Here is a 26,581-nt window from a genome sequence, read left to right as displayed (position 1 = left end):
TGAATATCAAAGTCTTTCTGGGATCACTTTTGGCTTTGGAACCAGACAACACCTCAATATCGATGGCTGTATCTTACAACAAAGTTTTTTCTTGAACTTCAGAAATGAAAACATCTCATGGGACCCGGGTGGATTTAGTCAGCTTAAATCAGAACTTGCCTGGTGTGTAACAGCAAAGATCAGATGAACTTTCAAATTAAAGGACAACTCACTCTCCGTCTGTACTGGTGTTATCCAAATTCCGTACACATTGTGAATATACACGAGAACAATTCTGCTTCATTCTCAGCATTTATGTATATATGGTTATTTTAAAAAGTATTTTGCATTTGGACAAGAAATTCTAAACGGCCATAGTAAGATGACATAAATAATAAATAAATAAACCCATTGCCATTGAGTGTGACCGTATAGGACAGGGTAGAACTGCTCCATAGGGTTTCCAAGGAGCTGCTGGTTGATTAAAACTGCCAACCTTTTGGTTAGCAGCTGTATCACTTAACCACTGTGCTACCAGGGCTCCGGTGTATGGTTGACTATCACAATCCAATTCCTCTTTCCCTCCCTTCCCATGTGCCAGTCCTAGCATCATCTCATCAGCATCACTGCAAGACTCTCAGAATGGTTCAGCAAGTCCAAATCCCAAAAGGTCAAAACTTCAGCTAACCCCTGTAGTCACTGCAGCTTCCTCGTCTGGAGTATTTATGAGGAGAACTTGTCAGTATTTGTTCTGGTCACCACATTACTGGGACTCCAAAAAAGGAAATCTGAGTTTTGGCCTCATTGACTACTCCTTATTTTAGCAACATTTTGGTAAACTTTAATATGGACTCAAGATAAACACTTTTATGTTTAAAAGCATCGGATTATGTAGCATGCAGATCTTTTCGGGGGTAGCGTACAAACCATCTGGAAGGACCCTCAGAGACAGTTCCAATTCATAGCCACACCCCAGAGGTCATTACTTCTTAGGTGCATGCTCGTAGCTGACCCCTCCGTGAAAGCACCCCTATACATGTACCCAAATGTTGTATGCATAAACAGGCACACACACAGCCCAACAGGAATCAGGGTGTCATGGGTTCCAGGTTTTGATCAGACACCCCCACCATTGACAGACTCAAGGTGTAAACAGGTAGGGAGGAAGAAGGTAGTGCTGGGCATTGTGCTTGATCTTACGGCACCTCCACCTCCAACCCGACCTAACCTTGACTTTTTTTCTGTCTTTTCACTCTTCCTGAGGTACGCAAACCATCACGCTCTGAATATAATAAATGATTGATTTATTGAAAATAACTCTCAATGAGTACACTAAGTTAATTTATAATTAATTGGTTAATGTAAAATAAATTTTAAAAACATCCGTTTAACGTAAATTAAGCCATTTTCCTGTGGGTTTTGGAATGTGCATCACCCATGTTAGGAGATTGCGTTTAGGTCTAAAAATTGAAACAAAAAGCTGAAAGCAAATCAAGGGCTTATGGTAATGAATTGCAGGGCCACAAGGCAATATTTGATGTTATCGAGCCCTGGTGGTGCAGTGGTTAAGTGCTCAGCTGCTCACCGACAGGTCCAAAGTTCAAACCCACCAGCCGCTCCTTAGGAGAAAGATGTGGCAGTCTGCTTGGACAAAGATTACAGCCTTGGAAACCCTATGGGGCAGTTCTACTCTGCCTTATGGGGTCAATATGAGCCGGAATTGACTTGACAGCAATGGGTTTGGCTTAGTTTATTATTAAGTAAGAGTAAGTGAGTCATGCAAACTGTTAACCAGCTTGTGCTAATGGAAAGGTTAGAAGTCTGCTCAGAGGCTCCTCAAAAGAAAGACCTAGAGATCCGCTTCCAAAAAATCGCCCATTGAAAACCTTATGGAGTGCAGTGCGACTCTGACATGAGTCAGAATCGACTCGCTGGTAACTGATTACTGGTTATTATTAAAATTCTTTTTTTTTTTTCCTTAATCTTTTTTTAAAAGATAGTTTTTATCTCTTTCAGGATAAAAGAAACCACAATTACCCTCTACTACAACAAAGTAAAGGATCAAATGAAAGTAATTAAGATTTTATTAAAGCAATTTTAATGAGCCAATTACTGCTCATGAATATGGATAATCACAAGGAAAAGAGCCATCCTGTGCCTGAAACAAAAATTGGCTATGTTTTAAATATATTTAATATACATAATTAGTTATTTAAATATCTTCTCAACTAAAGCTACTGTCAAAATTATATTTGAAACGGCAGTAATTTTGCATTTGATAAGGGAAAGCTATTGATACAAGTAATAAAATAAAATCGTGCATTTGGCAGATTATATCCCAGACAGTCATCTGGAAGACGCTGGCATGTTTTCATCAGGCAGATTAAAATTTGCTAGTGACCACCAGCCGAAATACTAAAATATTTTATTTTACCTTCAGGTAAGAATAAAAGGGTTTGCTTTTTAGGAATGCTGAATGCCAGTGCAAACTCAACTTACTCCACAGTTTTTGATGAATTGAACTTTAGCGTTACCTTGGCTCCTTTAGAATTATCAGCGAGTTAATATAAGACAACCACCCAAATGTCACACCAAAGATAAGCCTTCCAATGCTAAACTGATGAATGTTTTCTAATGACCTCCACTTTTCTCTACTAACTAGAAACAGACTTTCTATAGAATCAAGGTATATAATCCTATTTAAATAACATTTTTTATTCTCATTTGGATTTATTATTTATAACATCACATCTGGCATCTGCTCTCTTATTCTTTCAAATCATTGCTTTACTGTGCTAAAGCAAAAAAAAAAAAAACCAAACCCACTGCCATCGAGTCGATTCTGACTCATAGCAACCCTTTAGGACAGAGTAGAATTGCCCCGTAGGGTTTCCAAGGAGCGCCTGGTGGATTTGAACTGCCGACCTCTTGGTTAGCAGCCATAGCTCTTAACCACTATGCCATCAGGGTTTCCTTATTTTGCTAGTGCCATAATATTCAAAGAATGTTTGTTTAATGCTTGGAGCCCATGGCATTCTGTCAGGGTTATATCATCCGTTTATTATGGCTTCTATTCATTTGGCTCCTATTTGGTGAGCACATAATGGGTGTCAGGGAGTATGCTGGGGATTCACTGATGAGCACATGACAGACATCCCAGCTTTCATTCTGTGAGCAGGACCTGTGCATGTGTCTGTATGTTAGAGAGGGGGCAGGGAATAGATGACAGAAAGTAAACAAGTAAATAAAAAGCATGAGAAATGTTAGCTAGCAACAAGGTCTGCTGAAAATGAAAATAGGAGATATGACAGCAGGTATCTGGGAAGATAGTTTAGACTGAGTGCTTGCCAATTCGGAGAAGCTTCTCCAGTTGTAGCATATGTAAGGCCGCATGTGGAAACAGTGGTGGTCCAGTGGTAGAATTATCGCCTTCCACGCAGGAGACCCCAGTTCGATTCCCAGCCAGTGCACCTTATGCGCAGCCAACACCTGTCTGTCAGTGGAGTCTTGCGTGTTGCTGTGGTGCTGAACAGGTTTCAGACGAAGATGTGCTACAAAGAAAGGCCTGGTGATCTACTTCCAAAAATCAACCAATGAAAACGCTATGGATCACGATGGTCCAATCCACAGCTGTTCACAGGGGTGGTGCCGGACCTGGCCAAACACAGCATTGACCCATTTTAGACTTCTGACCTCCAGAACTTCAGGATACGGCTTTGTGTTACTTTACGCCACTATTTTAACTATTTTATTTAAACGTTTCTATTTTACTGATTTAGCTTTTAGAGGAAATGTGTCTTACAGTAAACATATCACACATATTTTCAACATCTACGAGGCTAATTTTCTTGTATGGGTGTTTTCAGATTATAGTTTGGAAACGAAAGAACTCATGGTTGGTTTCTGTATATCCTACATTGTATACTTAGAACAGACACAAAAACTTTGAAATGATATTCTTAAAAGTTATCCTAAAATGCTAGGGTAGACATTCATTTTATTTTAATGTGATTTGTTTGTTTTTGATAGGCTTTATTTTTTAGAACTATTTCAGTTTATAGAAACATTGCCCAGAAAAGAGTTCCTTTGCCCGTTCCTCCCTCGACAGGCTCTCCTGTCATTACCACCTTGCTTTAGAGCCTTAATGTGCTTTTTAAAAAGGAAAAACCGATTAGTTTACTACAGAAAATAACACTTTTGTGAGACTACAAAAGAATGAAGGTCATCACTGTTATTATTTAAATTCTCCAAAATTTAGTAAAAATGTTCTTGGTGGGATTAATAAAGAAACTGCTTCTTTTTTTATTTAAAATAATTGCTTATGATAATATTTCTAATATTTCTGTTCAGCCCAACTCAGAATATACGTTTGAGTACCTTCTGTTTATCCTTGAGTGTTTTCGTATACTTACTTTAGGATGCTAAAAGCAATACAAAAACGCACACAAAAGTGTTTAGGAACTAGTCTGGGTACAAAGACAAGCAAACAACAACAACAAAACAGTTGCTGTCGAGTTAATTCCGACTCATGGCACCGTTAGTCACTTTATTTAGTTATTAACAGGCAAACACTATCAACTTTCCACTTCATAGTATTAAGGCCTTTGGATAGCTCGCCATGTGCAATACCAGAAATTAATAACACAGTTTCAGAAGTAGATGCGTGCTGTTTATTTTACCCATGGCACTCCTGTTGATGAAACAAAACCTCATCTGAGTAGAATATATTGAAAGCTTGTTAAATAAGTTTGAAGGTGTCTTTCTAAAGACAACCGCAGTATTTTATTCACAATAGCTGCAGTGATGGTATCTTTTCAGGTTGGTCTTCAGGGAGTATATAGTCTTTCTTTCATGGGAAAAGAGAATGTTATTCTGTCTTTTTACCATTTTGTGTACTGTTTTGAACAACATATGGAATGATTATCTAAAAAGGCATTTTCAAATGTTGTTATAATGTGTATGGAATACTTTTGACCTTTTCACAATTTAGTCCAATCATAAGTTCTCTTTAAGAAAATTAGGCTTCGAACAGTTCATCTTGCCTAAAATTTTGCTTTTGCTCTGCCGATATCAATCATTGTTATACTCTGTCCATTGCAAATATGCCCTCCACTTTCTCCTGGTCCCTTCGAAATTATTTAAGGCAGAACATTCTATAGGTTCTCTTGGAGCATTGCTTTCAGAGAAAAGCTGACAAAGCTGTTGAAAGTGACAGTAAATTTTAATTTCTAATTGGGCCAGTTGTCATCAGAGCTGATGCTGGTTCTTCTAAGGTCCTCCCTGTTGGCGGCTGCTTTAATAAGGAAGCTGAGAGAAACAGAGACCACGTGTACACGTTGCTCTACTTTTTTTTTTTTTTTCAATAGCCAGTGGTTATTGAGTTGATTTCAACTCATGGCGCCCCGTGTGTGTCAGAGTAGAACTCTGCTTCATAGGGTTTGCAGTGCCTGGTTTTTTGAAAACAGATCACCAGACCTTTCTGGCCTGCTTCAAATGACCCTTAAGTCTCTTGGCTCGAATTTGGGAATTCGCATCCATCGTATTAATGGTAAACGGAAACTTGGTTGGTACCCTCAGTTCAATCAGATCTCTCAGCCTTGGTTACTCTCCGTGTTGAAACAAAGACAGTCATATCACAAGTTCTCTGCCCTCTTGTCTGGTTTCCAGTGGGTGCACACAGATGCTCTAAAATTAAGGGCCCATACTAGGATGTCCATCCACACTCTTAGACCTCCCTGCCAGCTTTCATTAACTAGAACAGGGAGAACTGTTTTGAGATGAGAAAAAATACTGGCCACCAACAAGCTCCTCTGTGTCTCTTGCAGGAGTCCTTTGGAACCTCTCATCATGCGATGCTCTCAAGATGCCCATCATCCAGGATGCCCTGGCAGTGCTGACCAACGCGGTGATCATCCCCCACTCCGGCTGGGAACACTCGGCTCTTCAGGACGATCGGAAAATCCAGCTGCATTCATCACAGGTGCTGCGAAATGCTACTGGGTGCCTAAGGTCAGTCCTCAGGGTCCTGACGGAGCCGCTCCGTGCCCACACGCCCCCTTCTACAGGCTCCCCATGGTGTTCCGTCACCTCGTACTCCCTCTGCTTCCGTAACTTCTGTCGCTGGTTTACTAAGGACGAGACTGTTCTGCAGAGATGAATATGGGTATGGCAAGGGAGTATAAGAAGTTAGCAAAAAAGAACTTCCGATCAGGTTCTAAAGAGCTATAGGCATCTTCTACTACCCTACATGTAATTCTCTCTGTGACTACAAAAGCCTCTACTTCTTAGAAAGAGCTCTTTCATAAGGCCGGTTGTGTTCAGCCCTTTTTAAATAATGGAAGTAGCATATGTGCCGCAATTCTCTCCTAATGCATTTTTACAAAGAAAAAAAAAATGCTTCCTCAAAAGTCTGTTAAGATTTCTTAGAGTCATCTTAGTGTTTTATTTAAATTTTACTCTTAACAAAGAAAAAGAAAAAGCAATAATCAAGATTCAGTGCTTCTTAAACTCTGGACACTACGTACCCAAGGGTGTTGTATTTTGTACCAAAGTTGGAAATCTCTGCTGGGTAAACTTAATAAGGGGTTGGGGCAAAAGAGTGTAATTTAAAACACCTAGTCAAAGAGTCTGTATTTCAGAAGTAAAATGTATGTGATTGCTTTAGCTCGTGGCTCAAGGCTGCAGTTTGTCCTGTAGATGGTCAGTTTCTAGGTGTAAATCCAGTCTCCCCTGAGAAGGAGCTCAGTCCCATCAGTGGCATTCATCATCACGAGCTCATGACTGTGTAGAACAATGTCCTGGGCTCCATTCTTGAGCTGGGTGTGTCTGAGTTTGTGAATGTGTATATGCAAGCAAGATGAGGAAAGAGTTTACCACCATAAATATCTGTAGGCATGGCCGGGTATCAGTGGGTACTTCTGACGAGATTACTTCTCCTCCAGGTCAGGAAATAATGAACTCTGATATGACTTCTCTGGACCAGGCTATAGCATAAGCCAGATTTACAGTTCTCCCAAGCCCTCTCTTGAGGCACCCATTTTATAATCTCTTAAATTCTATTGACTCTCAGAAATCTCCTCCCCCGTCAGATGAAATACAACTCTTCCTAAGCTAAAGCTACAGTTGCACAGTGGGTAAGCGTTTGGCTGCTGACAAAAAGGTCGGCAGTTTGAATCTACTGGCCACTCCTTCGAAACCCAATGGTGTGGTTCTACTCTCTCCTATAGGATCACTGTGAGTCGAAATCTACTCAGCGGCAACAGGTTAAGCTAAAACTAGGCACTTCTGACACTTCATAACTGGTTTTCTATTTCAGTTATTTGCAACTGCCCTGAGTATTGTTTCTCCTTCTAGTTTCCCCTACTTGCAAGGCGTTGTACTAAGGCAAGGATCGTGGGAGGGAGTGCCACCGAATCAATCATAGAAGTATAGCCAGTGAAGACCTGGTTAGTTCTGATAGTTAGAGTCCTCTGTGAATAATATAGTAGTGTAATTACATATTCATGAAGTCTGGCTTAAAGGTGTAGGCCACCAGCATTATGAGAGTATATTCAACATGATTTATTGAAAAGTCAGATGAAGAAGCTGGACTGGTGTAGTTCCCTGGGTCCCCTTTGTAAGCTGTCAGCCTGAGTGTGGTGTTTGGGACATGACCCAGAGCAAAGTTAGTGCAGACCGGGATGAATAACCATCCTTCCCTATTCACAAACAGAGTGGCTCCTCCCTGGCGTCTTCTGCACCGGGCCAGGAGTGGCCACATCATACCAAAAAACCCACTGCCGTCGAGTCGATTCCGACTCATAGTGACCCTATATCATAAAAAAAAAATCATAGGAAACAAAAAAGGAGGGCATGTGGTTTGGAAAGAGTTACATGTTGCCCAAACCAGGTTTCTTTAACCAGGGTACAACCAGGTTTAGTATTTTCCTACTTTTCTGAGTTTATCATGTGAGTGACAATGCAAAATTGATTCACATATACTGAATATTTAATTTCTCCCTTAATTCATCAAACACCTGTCCTTTTATTTGAATATGTTTATGAAATAATTCTACACTGATGAGCAAATTGGACTAGGAGAGGAGGAGACAGCCCTAAGATGGGGCTAAAATGCATTTATCAAATAAAGGCTTGGCAGATGAAAGGTTTCAAGAGCTGTCACTATCATCCGTCATTTATTCTTAGAACCAGTGTTGGAAACACATTACCATAACCACAGATGTTTATATCATCATGGAAGAGTCTGGACTGTTTACATTCATGATTTATCTGACAAAGCCTAGATCGTTATTTATGTTAAAGAAATTATCTCTTATGCTGCTTCTGCCTGTCACCCATTTTATCCCATGATGGTTTGCCGAGTGCCTGCTGTATGCAGGGAAGCAGAAATAAACATGGTGGCCATTGCCTGTCAGAAACTCATAATCAAGTAGAAGAACATGACACCCGTACAATTAACCAATAAAAAAGAAAAACAAAAACCAAACAAATCAAACCCATTGTGGTTGAGTCAGTTCCAACTCATGGTGACCCCATGTGTCAAAAAGTAGGGTTTTCTTGGCCGTAATCTTTACATAAGCATGTTGCTAGGCCTTTCTTTCATGATGCAGCTGTGTGGGTTGGGACTGCCAACCCTTAGGTTAGTAACCCATCATAAATTACTTGCATCACCCGGCGACCTATCCAGTAAAATATCTTAGTATTTGTCATTGTTGTTAGGCACCACTGAGTCAGGTCTGACTCGTAGCAACACTGTGCACAACAGAACAAAACATTGCTCAGTCCTGCGCCATCCTCACAGTTGTTATGTTCGAGCCCATTGTTGCAGCCACTGTGTCCATCCATCTCATTAAGGGTGTTCCTCTTTTTTTCTGCTGACCCTCTACTTTACCGAGCGTGATGTCTATCTTAGTCATCTAGTGCTGCTGTAACAGAAATACCAGAAGTGGATGGCTTTAACAAAGAGAAATTTATTTTCTCACAGTCTAATTTTTAATAGGTTACAAGTCCAAATTCAGGACGTCAGCTCCAGGGGAAGGCTTTTTCTCTCTGTCTGCTCTGGAAGAAGGTCTTTGTCCTCTATCTTCCCCAGTCAAGGAGCTTCTCAGCCACAGGGACCTGGGTCCAAAAGACGCTCTCTTCCCCTGGTGCTGCTTTCTTGGTGTTATGAGGTCCACTCTCTGCTAGCTTCCCTTTCCTTTTATCTCTTGAGAGATAAAAGGTGGTGCAGGCCACACCCTTAGGGAAACTCCCTTTACACTGAATCTGAGTAAGAGTGGTGTTATAGTCCCACCCTAATCCTTTCAACATAAAATTACAATTAAAAAAATGGAAGACAGCCACAAAAACTGGGAATCATCGTCTAACTAAGTTAATACACATATTTTTGCGGGGACACAATTCAGTCCATGACAATGTCATTCTCCAGGGATGGTCCCCCCAATAACATGTCCAAAGTACATGAGACGAGGTCTCACCATCCTCACTTCTAAGGAGCATTCTGGCTGCATGTCTTCCAAGACAAGTTTCTTCATTCTTCAGGCAGTCCATGGTATATTCAATATTCTTCACTAATACCATAATTCAAAGGCATCAATTCTTCTTTGATCTTCCTTATTCATTGTCCAGCTCTTGCATGTATATGAGGCTTGGGGTCAGGAACACCTTAGTCTTCAAAATCTTAGTGGTATTTTAGTGAAATGATTAGGGTAGTACAGAAGGAAAAGCTGGGGGGTGAGGATTAAGTAACTCAGCCAAGGTGGTCAGAGAAGACTTCAAAGAACAGGTGATATTGGGGATAAGCATAGAAAGGACCTCATCAGTCAAAGAATAGTGCACTGGAAAGTGTTATGGCCAGAAAGAGGGGCAGGCAGGCTCTCGCACAGATGTGAGAGAAGTTGTGCCCTATTGGAGGATGGGGATGTGCTCTGTGACCCTGGGCGTCTTCAGGAAATACAGCTTGCAAAGTAGTTCCATCACAGATGATGAAGGGCCATCAAAGCAAGGCTAAGGAGAATGGACTTGAGTCTGTGAGGAGAGCTACTGGGGAATCTCTGAACAAGGGAAGGAAATAGCTACCCCTGGGGGCAGTGTACCTGACCAAGTTTGGAGTCAATAGAAGGAAACACCGCCCAGGCCTGTGCCATCCTTACAATTGTTGCTATGTTTGAGCCCATTGTTGCAGCCACTGTGTCAGTCCATCTCATTGAGGGTCTCCTTCTTTTTTGCAGACCCTCTCCCTTACCAAGTATGATGTCTTTCTCCAGGGACTGGTCCCTCCTATTAACATGTCCAAAGTATGTGAGGCAAGTCTTGCCATCCTCACTTCTAAGGAGCACTAAGGCTGTACTTCCAAGACAGACTTCCTCATTACCTTAATTGTATAAAAGTCCCATATTTGCATGTTATAATTTCTTTTCCAATATGCCATATCCTATGAAGTCAGGCTGAAATGTAAGTATATGATTCAGGATTTTTTTTTTTTTTTTGTAACAGAGAACAAGTTGTATTTGGCCAACAGAGAAAAAGTGTGTGTGTGTGTGTGTGTGTGTGTAAGAAAATATAAGACTCTGGAGAGAATTATGACTCGTTTGATATAAACCAAATTAAGTGTCATGAATGGTAAATACTTCAAGTCCCTTGGTTTGATTTATGGAGATTCTACTGTGCTGAAGCAAAGAAAATGAGTAATTAAATATATATGCTAAAATACAAAATGTTTCTTAAGTAGTGAACCTCTCTTTCTTAGGTATATTCTTTATTAGGAAAACATTTTAAAAAAACTAAGGTGTTATTGTTGAGGGCCATTCTGTTATATTTATTTTCATTTATTTTCCTTTTTATACTTCAGCTTATAGAAATTCCTACATACATGTTTAAGTCTTAGGAGTTAACTGTGAGTAAATCTTTGCCATAATTATACATTTTATAAATTTGTTTTGAGATTATGTGTTTTTCATTACCTGGTGGTGTAGTGGTTAAGAGCTACAGCTGCTAATCAAAAAAGGTCGGTGGTTCAAATCCATCAGGCGCTCCTTGGAAGCCCTATGGGGCAGTTCTTCTCTGTCCTATGGGGTTGCTATGAATCAGAATCGACTTGACAGCAATGGGTTTGGTTTTTTTTTTTTATTATTATTCACTATCAAACAATTCTTTGTATTAAAAAAAAAAAGTAGTAAGGTAGTACAAGGTCACTATGTAAATATTTTTGATATGTGAGTTTTGAGTTACATTGGATGCAGTATCTGTCCTGAGGGGTGTTTTTCCTGGTACTGGGTTGGAACAGAGTGTCTTCTTCCTCAAGTAGTGTAGAGAAAGCCTCTAATTTATGAAATTTTCAAAATCACGAGGAAAGTGAGGAAGTAGATAGGATCTACGTGAAACAAGACTGGCCATAAATTGTGAACTGTTGAAAGTGGAGGGATATGTGGGGGTTTATTACAGTGTGTGTGTGTGTGTGTGTGTGTGTGTGTGTGTTCCTTCATTTATTCATTCATTCATATTTTCCAGGGTTTGAACTAGCAACATAATAGATGTGTATTAAATTATTTCATAATTCTCAAGAAACTCGATTGTTAAATAAAATTAAAATGAGTGTTTACAGTGACAAAACTCCTGTCTTCCAAGGAGCTAAAAGTTCTGCTTCAAATGTAGTGTTTATTCTCATATTTATTATAAGCTCAGTAAGCTTGTCTTTAGGAAGTCGTGGAGCCGTTACTCTAGCCCTCATCCTGACTCTCGATCCGGACTGCAGAGGGAGGAAACACAATGTTATATGGTATAGATAGTTGAACAAAACAGCAAGGAACCAGATAAAGAGTGACAGCACTTTCCTTTGTATTTCTGCCTTTCATTTGCTTGTGGACCCACTGACTGGGCGTCATCCACTTGGCCAACGTCCCTTTGCCTTTAGTTGCCAGCTGTCGTCTCCCTCCCCTCCTTTCTAACTTCCCATCCTCCTCTCCTAAGGCCCCAATTAGGGGCTGGGTAGGTGGCCTGGGCACAGTCATGTAGCCCCCCCATAAGACCTTTCTGCCCACCTCCATCTTAAATCTTGATTCAGACAATCAGACTTATTGGTACCCTTTTTTTTTTTTTTCAGATAAGATTATCTTTAAGTTTTATTCTAGATGATGAAGTTGATACTTTTCCAGTATTCAGACTCTTTCACTGATTTCTTTAACAGGAGTTGGTATTTTTGGCTTGTTTCTGTAACTGTAACCAGAAATACATAAAGAAAATGAAATGTGAAAGAAAATGAAACTTTTTTGCTAGGATGGTATTTCCTAAGCTAGTGTAGCTTATAAATCCAGTAGAAAGAGCTTATGGTCAGGAAAAGCAAATTTATCAGGGCGTTATCAGAGTTATTGGAACCCCTGGGTGGCACAGACAGTTAAGTACTCAGCTACTAACTGAAGGGTTGTCAGTTTGAATCCACTTAGAGGCGACTCAGGAGAAAGGCCTAGCCTTTCAAAAGATCGTGGCCATTGAAAACCCTATAGAGCACAGTTGTATTTTGAAACCCAGGGGATCACCATGAGTCGGAATCGACTCGATGACAACTGGTTTGGTTTTTGGTTATTAGAGTTACTGGTTTTGATTTTTATTCCTAGCAGGATACAGACTTGTTTGTGGCATTTCAGGGTGGAAAATCAAGATAATGAATTTGAGCAACTGCCGTCCTAAAGGAGACTGCCTTTTTATTTTTCACAAAGAAAAAAAAAATGTTATGTATGTGGATCGTACCACTCTTAAATGTCCAAAAGCATAGCAAAGATAAATTGAAGTTAGTAAAATATGTCTAAAACATGGTAAGCTAAAATCTGGAAAGCTGACATGGTCTCATCTTGAGACAGTTTCATAAGGTCTGTCCAGTTTCTTGGGCCTTGTCTTTGGCAGTAGATGTTGTGCCAAAATCGAAAGCTGTGCCCCCCAGATAGACTCTAGAAGAGGGCCCACTCCTGGGGAGCCTTCTGAAGGACAGACACTCTAAGTAGGCATGGTAAATCTGCACGGAAAGGTGTCATACTGTGTTGACATAGCAAAAATGTAAGTATATAGGAAACAAAATGAAAAGTCAATGCCCTTAGTTCTTTTTCTATTTAAAATTCATTTTGGGGTAGGAAATGGAATTTTTCAAAAGTGTCTCTGTTTCTGAACTGTCTGTCACTGAGGAAAGAGGGTAGAAATGAAAAAAATGAAATTTCTTAACACTTGTTGGAGGAGTGAGTTGATAAGAATGAGGGTGACCAGATTGTAGCATGCCAGGAAGTGCTGGCAGGTGCTGACGATGGATGTTAGAGCTGTGGGTGAGTAGAAAGGGGAAAGGCTTTCTAGAATCTTCCTTGTTGTCCACTCACACCCCTACACACACTCATATGCACATGCACACACACACTCATACACACACACTCATACACACATGCACACACATACACACACGTACACACACACTCATACACACGTGTGCATGCACATACACATATACTCATATGTACACGCTCATACACACATGCACACACGCATACATACATGCACACATATACATACACTCATGCACGTACACACACACTTCTATCACCGTCTCCCTCATTCCCCCCCTTTTCTAATTTTGCCTTTTGCTCCAATTCTATCACATAGAAGCTTTAATTTTTAATAAAGACCATTTTTAAATATGATCTAAAATAAATGTAGTACAGTGTTAGCAAGCCTTAGAGCATAAATATGAGTAAGTTATTTTGTTTGTCTTTTCTTCATTGTGTGATTAGAGTTTCTCCACTCCTCCAGAGAAACTGCTTTCATAGAGCAACAGTCAGGCTCCTCAGACCTTGAGATGGCGTGAGTACTAGACTCAGGATTGTCTCATTGAACAATGGTCAATTAAATGTCTTTCTTGGCTTACCAAAATCGGGTATTGACAGACCCCGGCCTGAACACTGGCTCGTGCCAGTCAGACTGGCTCAGCTTATGGACGAGCTGATTTTGGCTAAGGTCACCCAGTAAGATACGGAGAGGGAGCCAGCAAAGCCAGGGGAGCCACCTGAGGACACAGGACAGGGAGAGAAGAGGGATAAATAACTCACAGAAGCCCTGTGTTCCCAAACAACGCAGAGGGGGAGTTGTCTCTGTGCACAGGCTATTCCCCTCCATGTTGTTGTTACTGTTAGCTGCCATCAAGCCAGCCCCGAATCACGGCAACCCCATGAACAGTGGAACAAAATGCTCTCTGGTCCACACCATCCTCGTGATTGGTTATGGATTGGACCACTGTAATCCGTAGCATTTTCACTGGCTGATTTTCAGAAGTAGATCACCAGGCCTTTCATGTTAATCTTAGAAGTATAGGAGCTTTGCTGAAACCTGTACAGTATCATAGCAGCACACAGGCTTGCATTGGTGGCTGTGTGTTGACCAGGAATCAAACCTGGGTCTCCTGCATGAAAGGTGAGAATTCCACCACTGAACCACCAATGTCCCTCCATATCATAGGTATAAAACAAAACAAAACACTACCTGTAGGGGGATTGAGCTCTGCAAGCTCAGATGTTCCTGCCTCAGCTAAAGAAGGTTCAAATCCAACCTTGCGCGTGAGTGGCAGTTAAACAAGAGGCTCTTTGTGTGGAACTCAGTTCTGCGTATTCTGCTCTTGTTTATGATCCAGGCTTTCCTGTCCCTCCTGACTTTGACTAGCTTCTGAATATCCCCCTGGGTAACCTCGAGTGGATTTGTAGTCAGAGGTCATTCTGGACTTGTCAACGGGGGATGTGATGTGGTACAAGTGTCATTGAAGGAAGTTAACTCGGGCAGCTGTTTACAGAATGAACGCTTTCAGTATTTCTTGTGAAACATGACTGGGGTTCCCATTTAAAATATCACAAATTAATATCCTAAAGATTCAGAGTGAGCGCTGGGTAAGGCCTCTAAGCGTCCTTTTTTAGTTTGTAGGCTACCATTAGCTCAATAAGACAATCTGGTCTCCATCCCTGTAGAGTTATATTTAGTCAAGGATACTTAGGACTTTATCTTCAGCCACCGTATTTGCATAAGACTGGCTTTGCTAACTTCCACAGCTCGTTTCCCAGCGCCGCTGCATCATTTATTTATTTTTATTATTCTCTTCTCACTGTAGCATCTTGTCCTGAAGGACAACAATATACAGTCCTAATTTTTCCCATCTATCTTTGTGCATACAAGAATATTATCAAGCCTGCCAAAGGATCTGCACTGCGCCTTTGCTTATGAGTGTAATTAAACTCACACACCCCCAATTAGTCATTTTAACCCATATAATGGATGAGCTCTTGGTCCCACAGCACCACTAATTCTCTGAGTGACCTTGGGAAAACCCCATCACAAAGTAACGCTAGTGACTAGCACACTGGCTGGAGAGTGCCAAGGACATTGTTTTATCTGCTTTGCTCTTGCGTTAGCCACAGGTAAGAAGAGGGGTTGGTATTATTTTTATATTAACTTCAGTTGGCTGCCAGCGTGAATCATCTATTAAAAAGGATTTTTTTGTGGAGTATTTTTAAAAGGTAGCTTACCCCAGTTTCCTCCTGCCCTGGGGTGGGTTTTGGCTGAAAGGACACTCTCTATCCAAGCACTTAGAAAGGTCGAGACCTAGCCTATGCAGATGCTGTGAACAAATGAGACTGTACTCACTCACCCCACTTGTAGCCCATGTCCCCAAACGTGGTTCCAAAACAAAGTAAACTCCTTCCCTGAGCAGGTTGCCGCTCCTGATCTCTGTATCTGTCGTGGATGGGACGTGAGTGGTATCCTTGGATCCTGGCTCAGCGATGAAGGGAGGGAACAGAGAGCAGTGGAGTAGAAGAGTTCAGAAGTAGAGCATCTTAGAGCCACATCAGAGAGGATGGTTGGGCTTCCCACCATCGGTGACAAGGGCTCATACCTCTCTTGGTATGCCCCAGCACTTCCAGCTCACCTCCACCCAGACCAGCCAGAAGGAGGTAGCAGTTTATACTACAGTAAAACTTGCGAAAGCTGGGGCTTATGTAAGACGCAGACTTGTCAGAGAAGGAAAACTCAAATATTTACCATTAAAATGGGCGCTAGGAAAGTGGTAGGACCACACCCTGTCAAAGGCGCGAAACTTTCAAAACCCAGAAAAGCAAGGCAGCCCCTTCAAGTTCCAGCTCTCACAGGTTTCACTGTGTTATAGTTGCTTGAACTGTACCAGGCTCCATTTATCTCACTTCAGTGAAATAATTTTAATAAATTAGTACATTCTCCTAACCAGGTCACATTGACCCGTATGAAGTAAATTTTTATTTTATTTTTATCATGCTTTAAGTGAAAGTTTACAAATCAAGTCAGTCTCTCATACAAAAATTTATATACACCTTGCTATCTACTCCAGTTGGAAACCCTGGTGACGTAGTGGTTAAGCGCTACAGCTGCTAACCAAAGGGTCAGCAGTTTGAATCCACCAGGCACTCCTTGGAAACTCTATGGGGCAGTTCTACCCTGTCCTACAGGGTCGCTATGAGTCGGAATCGACTCAATGGCACTGGGTTTTTTTTAATATACTCCCCTAATGAGACAGCACACTCCTTCTCTCCACCCTGTATTCCCGTATCCGTTCAGCCAGCTTCTGTTCACCTTGCCTTCTCATCTCCCCTTCAGACAGGAGCTGTATACATAGTCTCATGTGTCTACTTGAGCAAGAAGCTCACTCCTCACGAGTATCACTTTCTGTCTTATAAAAAAAAAAAAAAAAAACCAAACCCATTGCTATAGAGTCAATTCCGACTCATAGCGACACTACAGGACAGAGTAAAACTGCACCATAGAGTTTCCAAGGATCGCCTGGTGGATTTGAACTGCCAACCTCTTGGTTAGCAGCCGTAGCACTTAACCACTATGCAACCAGGGTTTCCTTCTATCTTATAGTCCAGTTCAATCCCTGTCTGAAGAGTTGGCTTTGGGAATGGTTCCTGTCTTGGGCTAACAGAAGGTCTGGGGAACATAACTTCTGGGGTCTTTCCAGTCTCAGTCAGACCATTAAGTCTGGCCTTTTTAGGAGAATTTGAGGTCAGCATCCCACTGCTCCCCTGCTCCATCAGGGATTCTCTGTTGTGTTCCCTGTCAGGGCAGCCATGGGTTGTAGCCAGGCACCATCTAGTTCTTCTGGTCTCAGGCTGATGTAGTCTCTGGTTTATGTAGCCCTTTCTGTCTCTTGGGCTCATAATTACCTTGGGTCTTTGGTGTTCTTCATTCTTCTTTGCTCCAGGTGGGTTGAGAACAATTGATACATCTTAGATGGCCACTTGCTAATGTTTAAGACCCCAGATGCCACTCACCAAAGTGGGATGCAGAATGTTTTCTTAATAGATTTTATTATGCCAATTGACCTAGATATCCCCTGAAACCATGGTCCCCAAACCCCTGCCCCTGCTACTCTGGCCTTTAAAGCATTCAGTTTATTCAGGAAACTTCTTTGCTTTTGGTTTAGTCCAGTTGTGCTGATCTTTCCTGTATTGTGTGTTGTCTTTCCCTTCACCTAAAATAGTTCTTGTCTACTATCTAATTAGTGAATACTGTCTTCATCCCTCCTTCCCCACTCTTGGAACCATCAAAGAATATTTTCTCTTAGGAAGTAAATCTTGATTCATTGTGCAATATAAATCAAAATAATACTTACCCCCTACCTTAGTTACCTAGAGCTGCTGTAACACAAATACCACAAGTAGGCGGCTTTGAAGAACAGAAATTTATTTTCTCACAGTTCTGGAGGCTAGAGGTCCAAATCAGGGTTTCGACTATGTTGATTTCTTCCTCATGGGTAGCTGCAGGTGTTCCTTGGTACCTTGGCTTGTAGAGGATCCTTGTGTGTCCTCTGTCTTCCCTCTGTGTGTGTTTGTGTCAGATCTGCTCTTTTTATAACTCAGAAGTGATTAGGTTTAGGACCCACCCTACTGGGATATGACTTCATTAATGTAACAAAAGGAAGCCTCTGTTTATGAACAGGATTACATCCTTAGGTCCAGGGGGTAGGATTTCAACATGTATTTGTGGGATACAGTTCAATCTATAACACTTACCTAATCTAAAAATAAAAAGCTACTGTTAACTTTTTTCTTCTGTTTCCAAGTGGAGATGATCACAAAAATATTCAATAGAAAATGTTCAATATGCGGGCTGACACCCTCCTTTTTTTTCCTCCCAAGGAGTGGTAGATACTAACAGAACTTCAAGAAATTCCCTACATAGCAGCACGAGAATTATAAAGGTCAATTAATTAAATAAATTATTCTTGAATTGTGGTTCATATAGTTGACTATATTAAAGTCTTATACTTTGATGAAATCATAATTTTTTTAACAAGAAAAACTGGCTGTTAGAATATCTCTAAAAATATTTATCTTCAGTCCTAACTATGGAATGTGTATATGAAATGACCTTTGATGATAATTATTGAATGTATATATGAAATGAGCCCTAATTCTGCTACCAGCTTGTCCATTGGCTATATCGTCTTGGCCTCAGGTTCTGTAACTGTCATGGATTTAAATGTGTCCCCAAAAAATGTCTGTAAACTTAGCAGGGCCACGAGTCCCAGTATTGGGTGATTGTCCACAGTTTTATGTGATTTCCCTATATGTTGTGAATTCTATCACCGTGATGAAATAAGATAGATTAGTGGCAGTCATATTGATGAGATATCCAAGATTACATAGTGTCTTAAGCCAATCTTTTGAGAGATAAAAGAGAGAAGCAAACAGAGAGACATGGGAACCTCATACCTCCAAGAAAGCAGTGCCAGGAGCAGAGCTTGTCCTTTGGACCTGAGGTTCCTGCACTGACATGCTCCCAGATCAAGACTGATGGCAAAGACCTTCCTCCAGGGTGGACAGAGAGAGAAAGCCTTCACCTGGAGCCAGCACCCTCAATTTGGACTTCTACCCTACTGGACTGTGAGAGAATAAACTTCTCTTGGTTAAAGCCATCCACTTGTGGTATTTTGGTTATAGCAGCTCTAGAGGACTAAGACAGTGGCTATAATAAGCAGGTTTGAGCTTGATGTTCTTGATGAGATGTGAGAGGAAGTGCAGAGCAGAAGCAAGGGGCCAATTTGCTGACCCTTCAACCTTCCTCAAGTGGCCATCACACCGTTGAACACCATACATAGTCTGTAAGTCCTGGCCTTCGGCCTTACTTGGTTGGAAACTGGTCTGTGAAAGACCATCAGGAGGAAATTAACTTCTGGTGTATCACCTGCTATAACTGAAACCAAACCCATTGCTGTCGAGTTGATTCCGACTTATAGCAACCCTAAAGGACAAAGTAGAACTGCACCATAGGGTTTCCAAGGAGTGCCTGGTGGATTAGAACTGCCCCATAGGGTTTCCAAGGAGCTCCTGGTGGATTTGAACTGCCGACCTTTTGGTTAGCAGCCATAGCTCTTAACCACTATGCCACCAGGGTTTCTGCACCTACTATAAACCAGTTATAATGCTCAGTTTCCTCAGTATGCATGCTATTTAATGCAGTTGGTCCAATAATCCAATGAGGCAGGAATTCTTATTCTATGTTACAGAGCAGGAAGCTGATGCTCATTAGGATAAGTGTAACTTGCCTTAGTCATATAGCAAGCAAGTGGAAAAGTGGGGATATAAATCCCAGGTTGTGTGACTCCAAAGCTGGGTTCTTTCCATTGCACCACATTCCCTAAGACAGACATGAGGAGCAGACCACATGTTTTTAACACTAAGTATAGATTGTTGTTTAGTTGCTGTTAAGCCAGCTCCAACTGATGGCGACCCCACGTATAACTGAACTAAATGTTACCCAGTCTTGCACTATCTTCATAATTTCTGGTGCATTTGAATCCATCATTGCAGTACTGTGCATTTTGAGTGCCTTCCAACCTTGGGGGCTCGTCTTCCAGCACTATATCAGACAATACCCTGTTGTGATCCACAGGGTTTTCATTGTCTAATTTTCAGAAGAAGAGTGCCAGGCCTTTCTTCCAATTTTTTCTTAGTCAAGAAGCTCTTCTGAAACCTGTCCACCATGGCCAGTCCTGCTGGTATTGGAAATACCCATGCTATAGCTTCCAGCTCATAGCAACACACAAACCACCACAGTATGACACATTGACAAACAGGTGGTGGTGTACAGGAGGGCTGGCTGCCTCAGTCCTCTGAAATGCCAACACAAGACTGAACTAGCAATCCATGTCAGAGATTTAATTAGGGCAACAAGCATGAGGGAAAATGGGAGAGGGGCAGGGGAAGATCAGAGTCCTCAGTGCAGGTCTGAACTCAGTGAAGGACAGAGGGAAAGAATGAAGAAGCAAAGGTTGGGTATAAACATGTTAAGACTAAGAGAGATTATCAAGATCTTTGGGGTGGGGTGGGGGGGAATCCTTGAGCCCAAGTTACTAGTTGGAGGAATGAGCCTACCTTAGAATTGCTGCTGAGCCAGTGGGAAATGAGACCTCAGCATAAAGATGAATGGTGGCGGATTTCAGGGAACCACAGCTAGGAGCTTTGGTAGTACTATGCCTTGTAGTCAGGGTTTTGAGTGGTGCATGATCATGGCCGTCACATAAGCCTAATCTTCCACCAGTGCTCTCATCCTCTATGGGCTAGCCATATAAAAATCATATTATAATCAGGAAGTCATTGATGGTATGGAATCCAGCCAAGAGGAGTTAGTTATATCAACTGAAAGTTTCATTCTCTCGAGATATATATATTTTAATCTCTAGTATGGAGTCTAGGAGTCCTGGTGGACCTGTGGTTAAGAGCTTGGCTGCTAACCAAAAGGTCAGCGGTTCAAACCAACTAGCCACTCCATGGGAGAAAGATGTGGCAGTTGGATTCCCTAAAGGTTTACAGCCTTGGAAATCCTATGGCACAGTTCTGTTCTGCCTTACAGGGTCACAATGAGTTGGACCCAACTTGATTGCAGTGGGTTTGGTTTTGGTGTTACTACACAGTCCCTGGGTAGCGCAAATGGTTAGCTCGGTCTGTTGTTAACCCAGAGGTTAGAGGTTCGGGTCCACCCCGAGGTGCTTTGTAAGAAAAGCTTGGACATCTACCCTCTGGAGCACTTGTACTCTGACACACATAGGTTCACCATGAGTCAGAGTTCACTCAATGGTAACATTTTTTTTTACTCTGTGCCACGTCCTGTGGTAGGTCCTAGTGCTAGAATGAGAGCAAATGTGCAGAGTTCACAGAGTCTGCAGTTGAATGCAAAGCCTGTTGGTAAGAAAAAGACAACCTGATAGGTCTACGTTCGCATTAGGCTGCCCCCCAACAAGACAAGTCTGCGTGCATTTTTCCTAACTAATGGCTTAGAAGACCAGAATTTTTTTTTTCCATGCTTGATCACTTGTCTGTGCCAAGAAATTGGGAAACACAGCTGCCTGGCCAACCAACTGGAAGGGATCCATATTTATGCCTATTCTAAAAGTGATCCAACAGAATGCAGGAATTATCAAACAATATCATTAATATCACATGTAAGTAAAATTTTGCTGAAGATCACTCAAAAGCGGTTGCAGCAGTATATCAACAGGAAACTACCAGAAATTCAAGCCCAGTTCAGAAGAGGACATGGAATGAGAGATAACATTGCTGATGTCAAATGGATCATGGCTGAAAGGAGAGAATAACAGAAAGGCGTTTACCTGTGTTTCATTGACTATGCAAAAGCATTCGACTGTGTGGATCATTACAAATTATGGATAACATTGTGAAGAATGGGAATTCCAGAATGCTTAATTGTGCTCACAAGGAATCTGTACATAGATCAAAAGGCAGTCATTCGAACAGAACAAGGGATATTGTGTGGTTTAAAGTTAAGATAGTTGTGTGTCAAGGTTGTATCTCTTTCACTATACTTATTCAGTCTGCATGCTGAGTAAATAATCTGAAAAGCTGGACTGTAGGAAGAAGAATGAGGCTTCAGGATTGCAGGAAGACTCATTAACAACCATCGATATGCAGATAACACAAACTTGCTTGCTGAAAATGAAGAGGGCTTGAATCACTTACTGCTGAAGATCAAAGACCGCAGTGTGGATTGCACCTCAACATAAAGAAAACAAAAATCCTCACAACTGGACCAGTCAGCAACATCACGATAAAAAGAGAAAAGATTCACAAGTCCAGGATCTCATTCTACTTGCATCCACAATCAACACCCATAAAGCAGCAGTCAAGAAATCAAAACAAAACAAACAAACGCATTGCATTGGACAAATCTGCTGCAAAAGATCTCTCTAATGAAAAGGTGTCACTTTAAGGACTAAGATATGCCTGACCCAACCCATGGTGTTTTTAGTGGCCTCATATGCATGTAAAAGATGGACAGTGAATAAGGAAGACCAAAGAACTCACACCTTTGAATTATGGTTTTGGTGAAGAATATTGAATATACCACAGACTACCAAAAGAAGGAACAAATCTGCCTTGTTAGAAATGTAGCCAGAATGCTCCTTAGAAGCAAGGATGGTGAGACTGTCTCACATACTTTGGACATGTTATCAGGAGGGACCAGTGCCTGGAGAAGGACATCATGCTTGGTAAAGTAGAGGGCCAGCAAAAAAAAGGAAGACCCTCGATGCGATGGGTTGACACACTGGCTGCAACAATGGGCTCAAGCACAAAGATTGTGAGAACGATGGAGGACTGGCAGCGTTTCCTTCTGTTGTACCTAGCGTCGCTATGAGTCGGGCACCTAACCACAACAACATGCCTGATCGAACTCCCTCTTACTGATATGTTCTTTCTTTATATATAAAAGCTTCTTACCTTTAATTGGTTTACAGTTTTATCTTGTAGCTTTTGAGCTTTCTGTCTCTTCAGGGTTTTGCATCTCTCTTACCTTTTCTGTTAGGAAGAGTTAAAAAAAAAAAAAAAAAACCTTCACTTCCCAGTTCTTTCTGAAGGCCTTTCTGTCTCCCATGAGGACTAAATCTAATTTCTCTAGCTCTTCCCGGCATTTATGAAATGGGAATGGGGAATCATATCTCCCCAAATATTGTGTTTTCCTTACCTATATAAAGTGGAAGTATGATAATTTCATCTTTGATATAAATGATCACAATACCTAATTGTGTTATTCCCTCTGAAAGTTTCTGTCACTTGTCCCTTAAAGTTTCTGCAAAGTGTGGTCGATTTAATTATGAAAATTTTCAGGATTTAACTAAAAATTGCTTTAAATTATTTATCCTATAATTTCTAAAAGGATGAGCAAATATTATGTTTTATCTTTTCAATATAGAAAGTCATCCTTTCTATTAGAATATGAATATTTAAATCCTTCCATTAGTATGAGCAAATTACTTCCTTTAAGAAATAATCAAAGGGAAAAGTTTCATTACTTCCCACTTGGTGTACAATGGTATTTAATATTTATCCCTATAAAACACTGGGTTCTGAGGCAGGGCCAAGAGATGGCAGGGTAGTCAGATGCTTCCAGTAGTCCCTCTTACAACAAAGAACCAAAAAAACAAGTGAATCAATTGCATGTATGAACATTCAGAGCCCTGAACTTCAAAGGCAAAGTTCAGTAATCGGACTGAGCCAAAGGTGGAAGGAGAGACGGTTCAGAAGCAACAAGGAGCTGCCAGACCTGATTTGGCGGGAACCAGCACCTCACAGCGCCGATCCCCTGGCGTGACCGCGGCGGGGCTGACGGTAGCACTTAGGATGCATTTTCCACAGCGGGTGGTAGCCAGTGGCACAGAGTCTACTCATGCCTGTGGAATCGGCAAAGGATAGCGCTCCCGGCAGAAGATAAGTACTTGCATCTAATTTACCACATGGACCAAAAAGCACCCTTTTTGAAGGAACTCTCTCCCATTTATCTGATCCCTCCCCCTCTACTTCAGCCCCCAAGCTGGCTTCAGTGGCAGTTGCTTTCTCTGGGCCTGAGATAGGTTCTGCTGTGTGCCCTGAGCCATTCCCCCAGCTTTGGAGAAGGAACAAATTAACAAATGGGGAAAAAATAATCTGCCAGCTTCCCTAAGGTGGGAGCTCAGGGCAGAAGTGGCCCCTTTGCCTGGGCACATGCACAAGGAGTCCACGGACTTTGAATGCCTTTCATCCCTGCATGGACCTGTGTGGGCCCACTTCAGCAGTTTAGGCCCTCATTGGCACAGTGCAATCGTGTATGTGCCCGAGGTCTGACTTTAACTGTTTCAGCTGTGTGGTGGAGAGGCGGGTTTTTGACATTTGACACTGCTCTGCCTGTTAAACAGGGTCCTTACCTACCCACATCAGGGGCCTCAGGACTGGTGGCTCCACCCATGCCACCTAGCCACCAATAACAGGGTTCCAGGGGTAAGTGGTGTCTCCCAGTCCTTACATCCAAAAGCACTGGGTGGGTGCCCACTGCTCAGCTGCAGAACCCACCCACCTGTGAGCTCTAGGGAACAGGGACACACTTTCCTCACAGATGGGATGGTTGTCAGGCCCCTGCTTTGCTCAGAGTGTGACCCCTTGCTGCAGCTAGATACTTGTGTGTACAAGAATCACCCTGCTCCTGCAAGACCATAGGTGAGAGCCTGCACCACACACTTGGTGACCGACTACCTGGACACCTGAGCTGCAAGAATCCATAGAGAGACAACAAACAGAAATTCAGAAGATTAACAATAAAATTTCAGAATTAGACCACTCAACAGAAAATCAGAGGAGCAGAATTGAGGAAATGGAAGTTAGAATTAGTGAGATTGAAGAAAAAACACTTGGCACCAATGCATTCAAAGAAAAATCAGATAAAAGAATTAAAACACTGGGTTCCAGGGCTTTAGCTCCCTGATAAACAAAATGCAAATTGTAAGAGTTGGCTCATTTTTAAAAGTCTTCATAACTTCTCGATATTAAAAAATAACTTTTCCTCCCACTGCCTTCCAAATTGCATTACATTGCCTAAGAAGTAACTTCCCTGGAGGAGAAGCAGTGAAACAAAACTATTAGCCATAAATTGGAGAAGGAGAAGCTAGCCAAGCATTGTCAGTTATTGCTTATGTACTAAGTCTCTCCAATATTTCAACACATTGATTTTAATACTATTCCTCCATTGCCTTTTCAAAGTGGCACTTATTTTAAAGATAGTAAAGCTGGCATTTACCAGAGTTGGGACAAACCCCCAACGAGATACATATAGCCCACAGAAGATCACAACAGAGGGCACATGACAGCTAGCTATGTTTGGGTGGAAGTCTAGAGTTAAATGAAAATAGCAAACCCTCAGATATGATTCTTCTTGGAAGAAAGAGAAATATAACCAATTAGAACCTCAAAAAACATATTCATGGTGCACCGATTCAGAGAACATGCCTCCAACCCACCATCTTGTCACTTAAGAGTCAACAGCTATATAACAATGTTTGCATTGAACAGCATATCTCTGAATTCTCTTCCCCCCCTTTCTTTTTCTTGAATCTAACAGTTACCATCATGTTGACTCTGACTCATGGTGACCCCACATGTGTTAGAGTAGAACTGTGCTCCATAGGGTTTTCAAAGGCTGAATTTTTGAACGTAGATTGCCAGGCCTTTCTTCTGAGGCACCTCTCTTGTTTCATAAATAACCAGGAATATTTAAAATAAATTTCAGTTGTTTCTTAGTTGACCAAGAATATTTGAAATAATAAAAGAGTAGAAAAGTCTCAATTTTCCATTCTCTTCCCACTGGTTCCCCTTTCCTGGGCTAAGGACTTTATCACACTGTTGTGCAGCCATAAGAAGCCCATGATCATTTGTTATTGTTGTTAACTGCCACAGAGTCAGCTCAGGCTCATGCAACCTTACATTTAACAGAACAAAACATTGCCCAGTCCTGTGCCATCCTCACAACTGTTAGTATGCTTTAGCCCATCGTTGAAGCTATTGTGTCAAACCACCTCATAGAAGGTTTCCCTCGTTTTCACTGACCCTCTACTTACCAAACATGTCATTTTCTAGCGATTGGTCTTCCCTGATGACGGATCCAAAGTAAGTAAGGCAAGTCTCGCCCCCCTCTCGCCCTCCTCATTTCTAAGGAGCACTCTGGCTGTTTATCCTCCAAGACAGATTTATTTGTTCTTCTGGTAGTCCACAGTATATTCAATTATCTTCGACTGGGTTCTCTAGAGAAGCAAAGCCAGTAAAGTGGATAAATATTTATAGAGAGAGATTTATATCAATGAAATGGCTCATGAGATTGTAGAGGCTGGAACGTCCCAAGCCCCTGGATTAGGATAGAGGCTTCTCCCGATTCGCGTAACTGCAGGGACTTGTGAACCCAAGATTGGCAGGTCAGAGAGCAGGGCTCTTGCTCATAGGCCGTGAATATTGACCAAGATTGGCAGGCAAGACCACAGGGTTTCTCCTGATTCATGTAGCTGCAGGGGCCAGTGAACTCAAGATCGGCAGGTCAGAGAGCAGGGCTTCACTCAAAGACTGTGAAGATCCATGAATCCCAGGATCAGCAGATAAGCTGAAACTTCAAGTACCAAGAACCAGAGGTCACATGAACAGGAGGTAGCCACAGGGCCTAGAGCAAGCAAAAAGCCAGAATGTCTGTTTTTATTCGGATGCAGTCCACACCCCCAAGGAAACTCCCTTTCAACTGCTTG

General features: G+C 41.7%; 1 protein-coding gene across 2 annotated transcripts in view; it reads left to right on the top strand.

The window, feature by feature from the left end:
* CTNND2 (catenin delta 2) overlaps positions 1 to 26,581 on the top strand; it is a 769,728-nt gene that overhangs the window by 502,636 nt on the left and 240,511 nt on the right. For both annotated transcript variants that reach the window (XM_064270645.1, XM_064270649.1), the window contains one exon: positions 5,805 to 5,988. In XM_064270645.1, coding sequence (XP_064126715.1) covers positions 5,805 to 5,988 — 184 coding nt within the window. The remainder of the gene's footprint in view (positions 1 to 5,804; positions 5,989 to 26,581) is intronic.

The sequence above is a fragment of the Loxodonta africana genome, chromosome 2 (assembly GCF_030014295.1).
Source record: "Loxodonta africana isolate mLoxAfr1 chromosome 2, mLoxAfr1.hap2, whole genome shotgun sequence".
NCBI classification, from domain to species: domain Eukaryota; kingdom Metazoa; phylum Chordata; class Mammalia; order Proboscidea; family Elephantidae; genus Loxodonta; species Loxodonta africana.
This window is presented reverse-complemented; position numbering and strand designations above follow the sequence as displayed.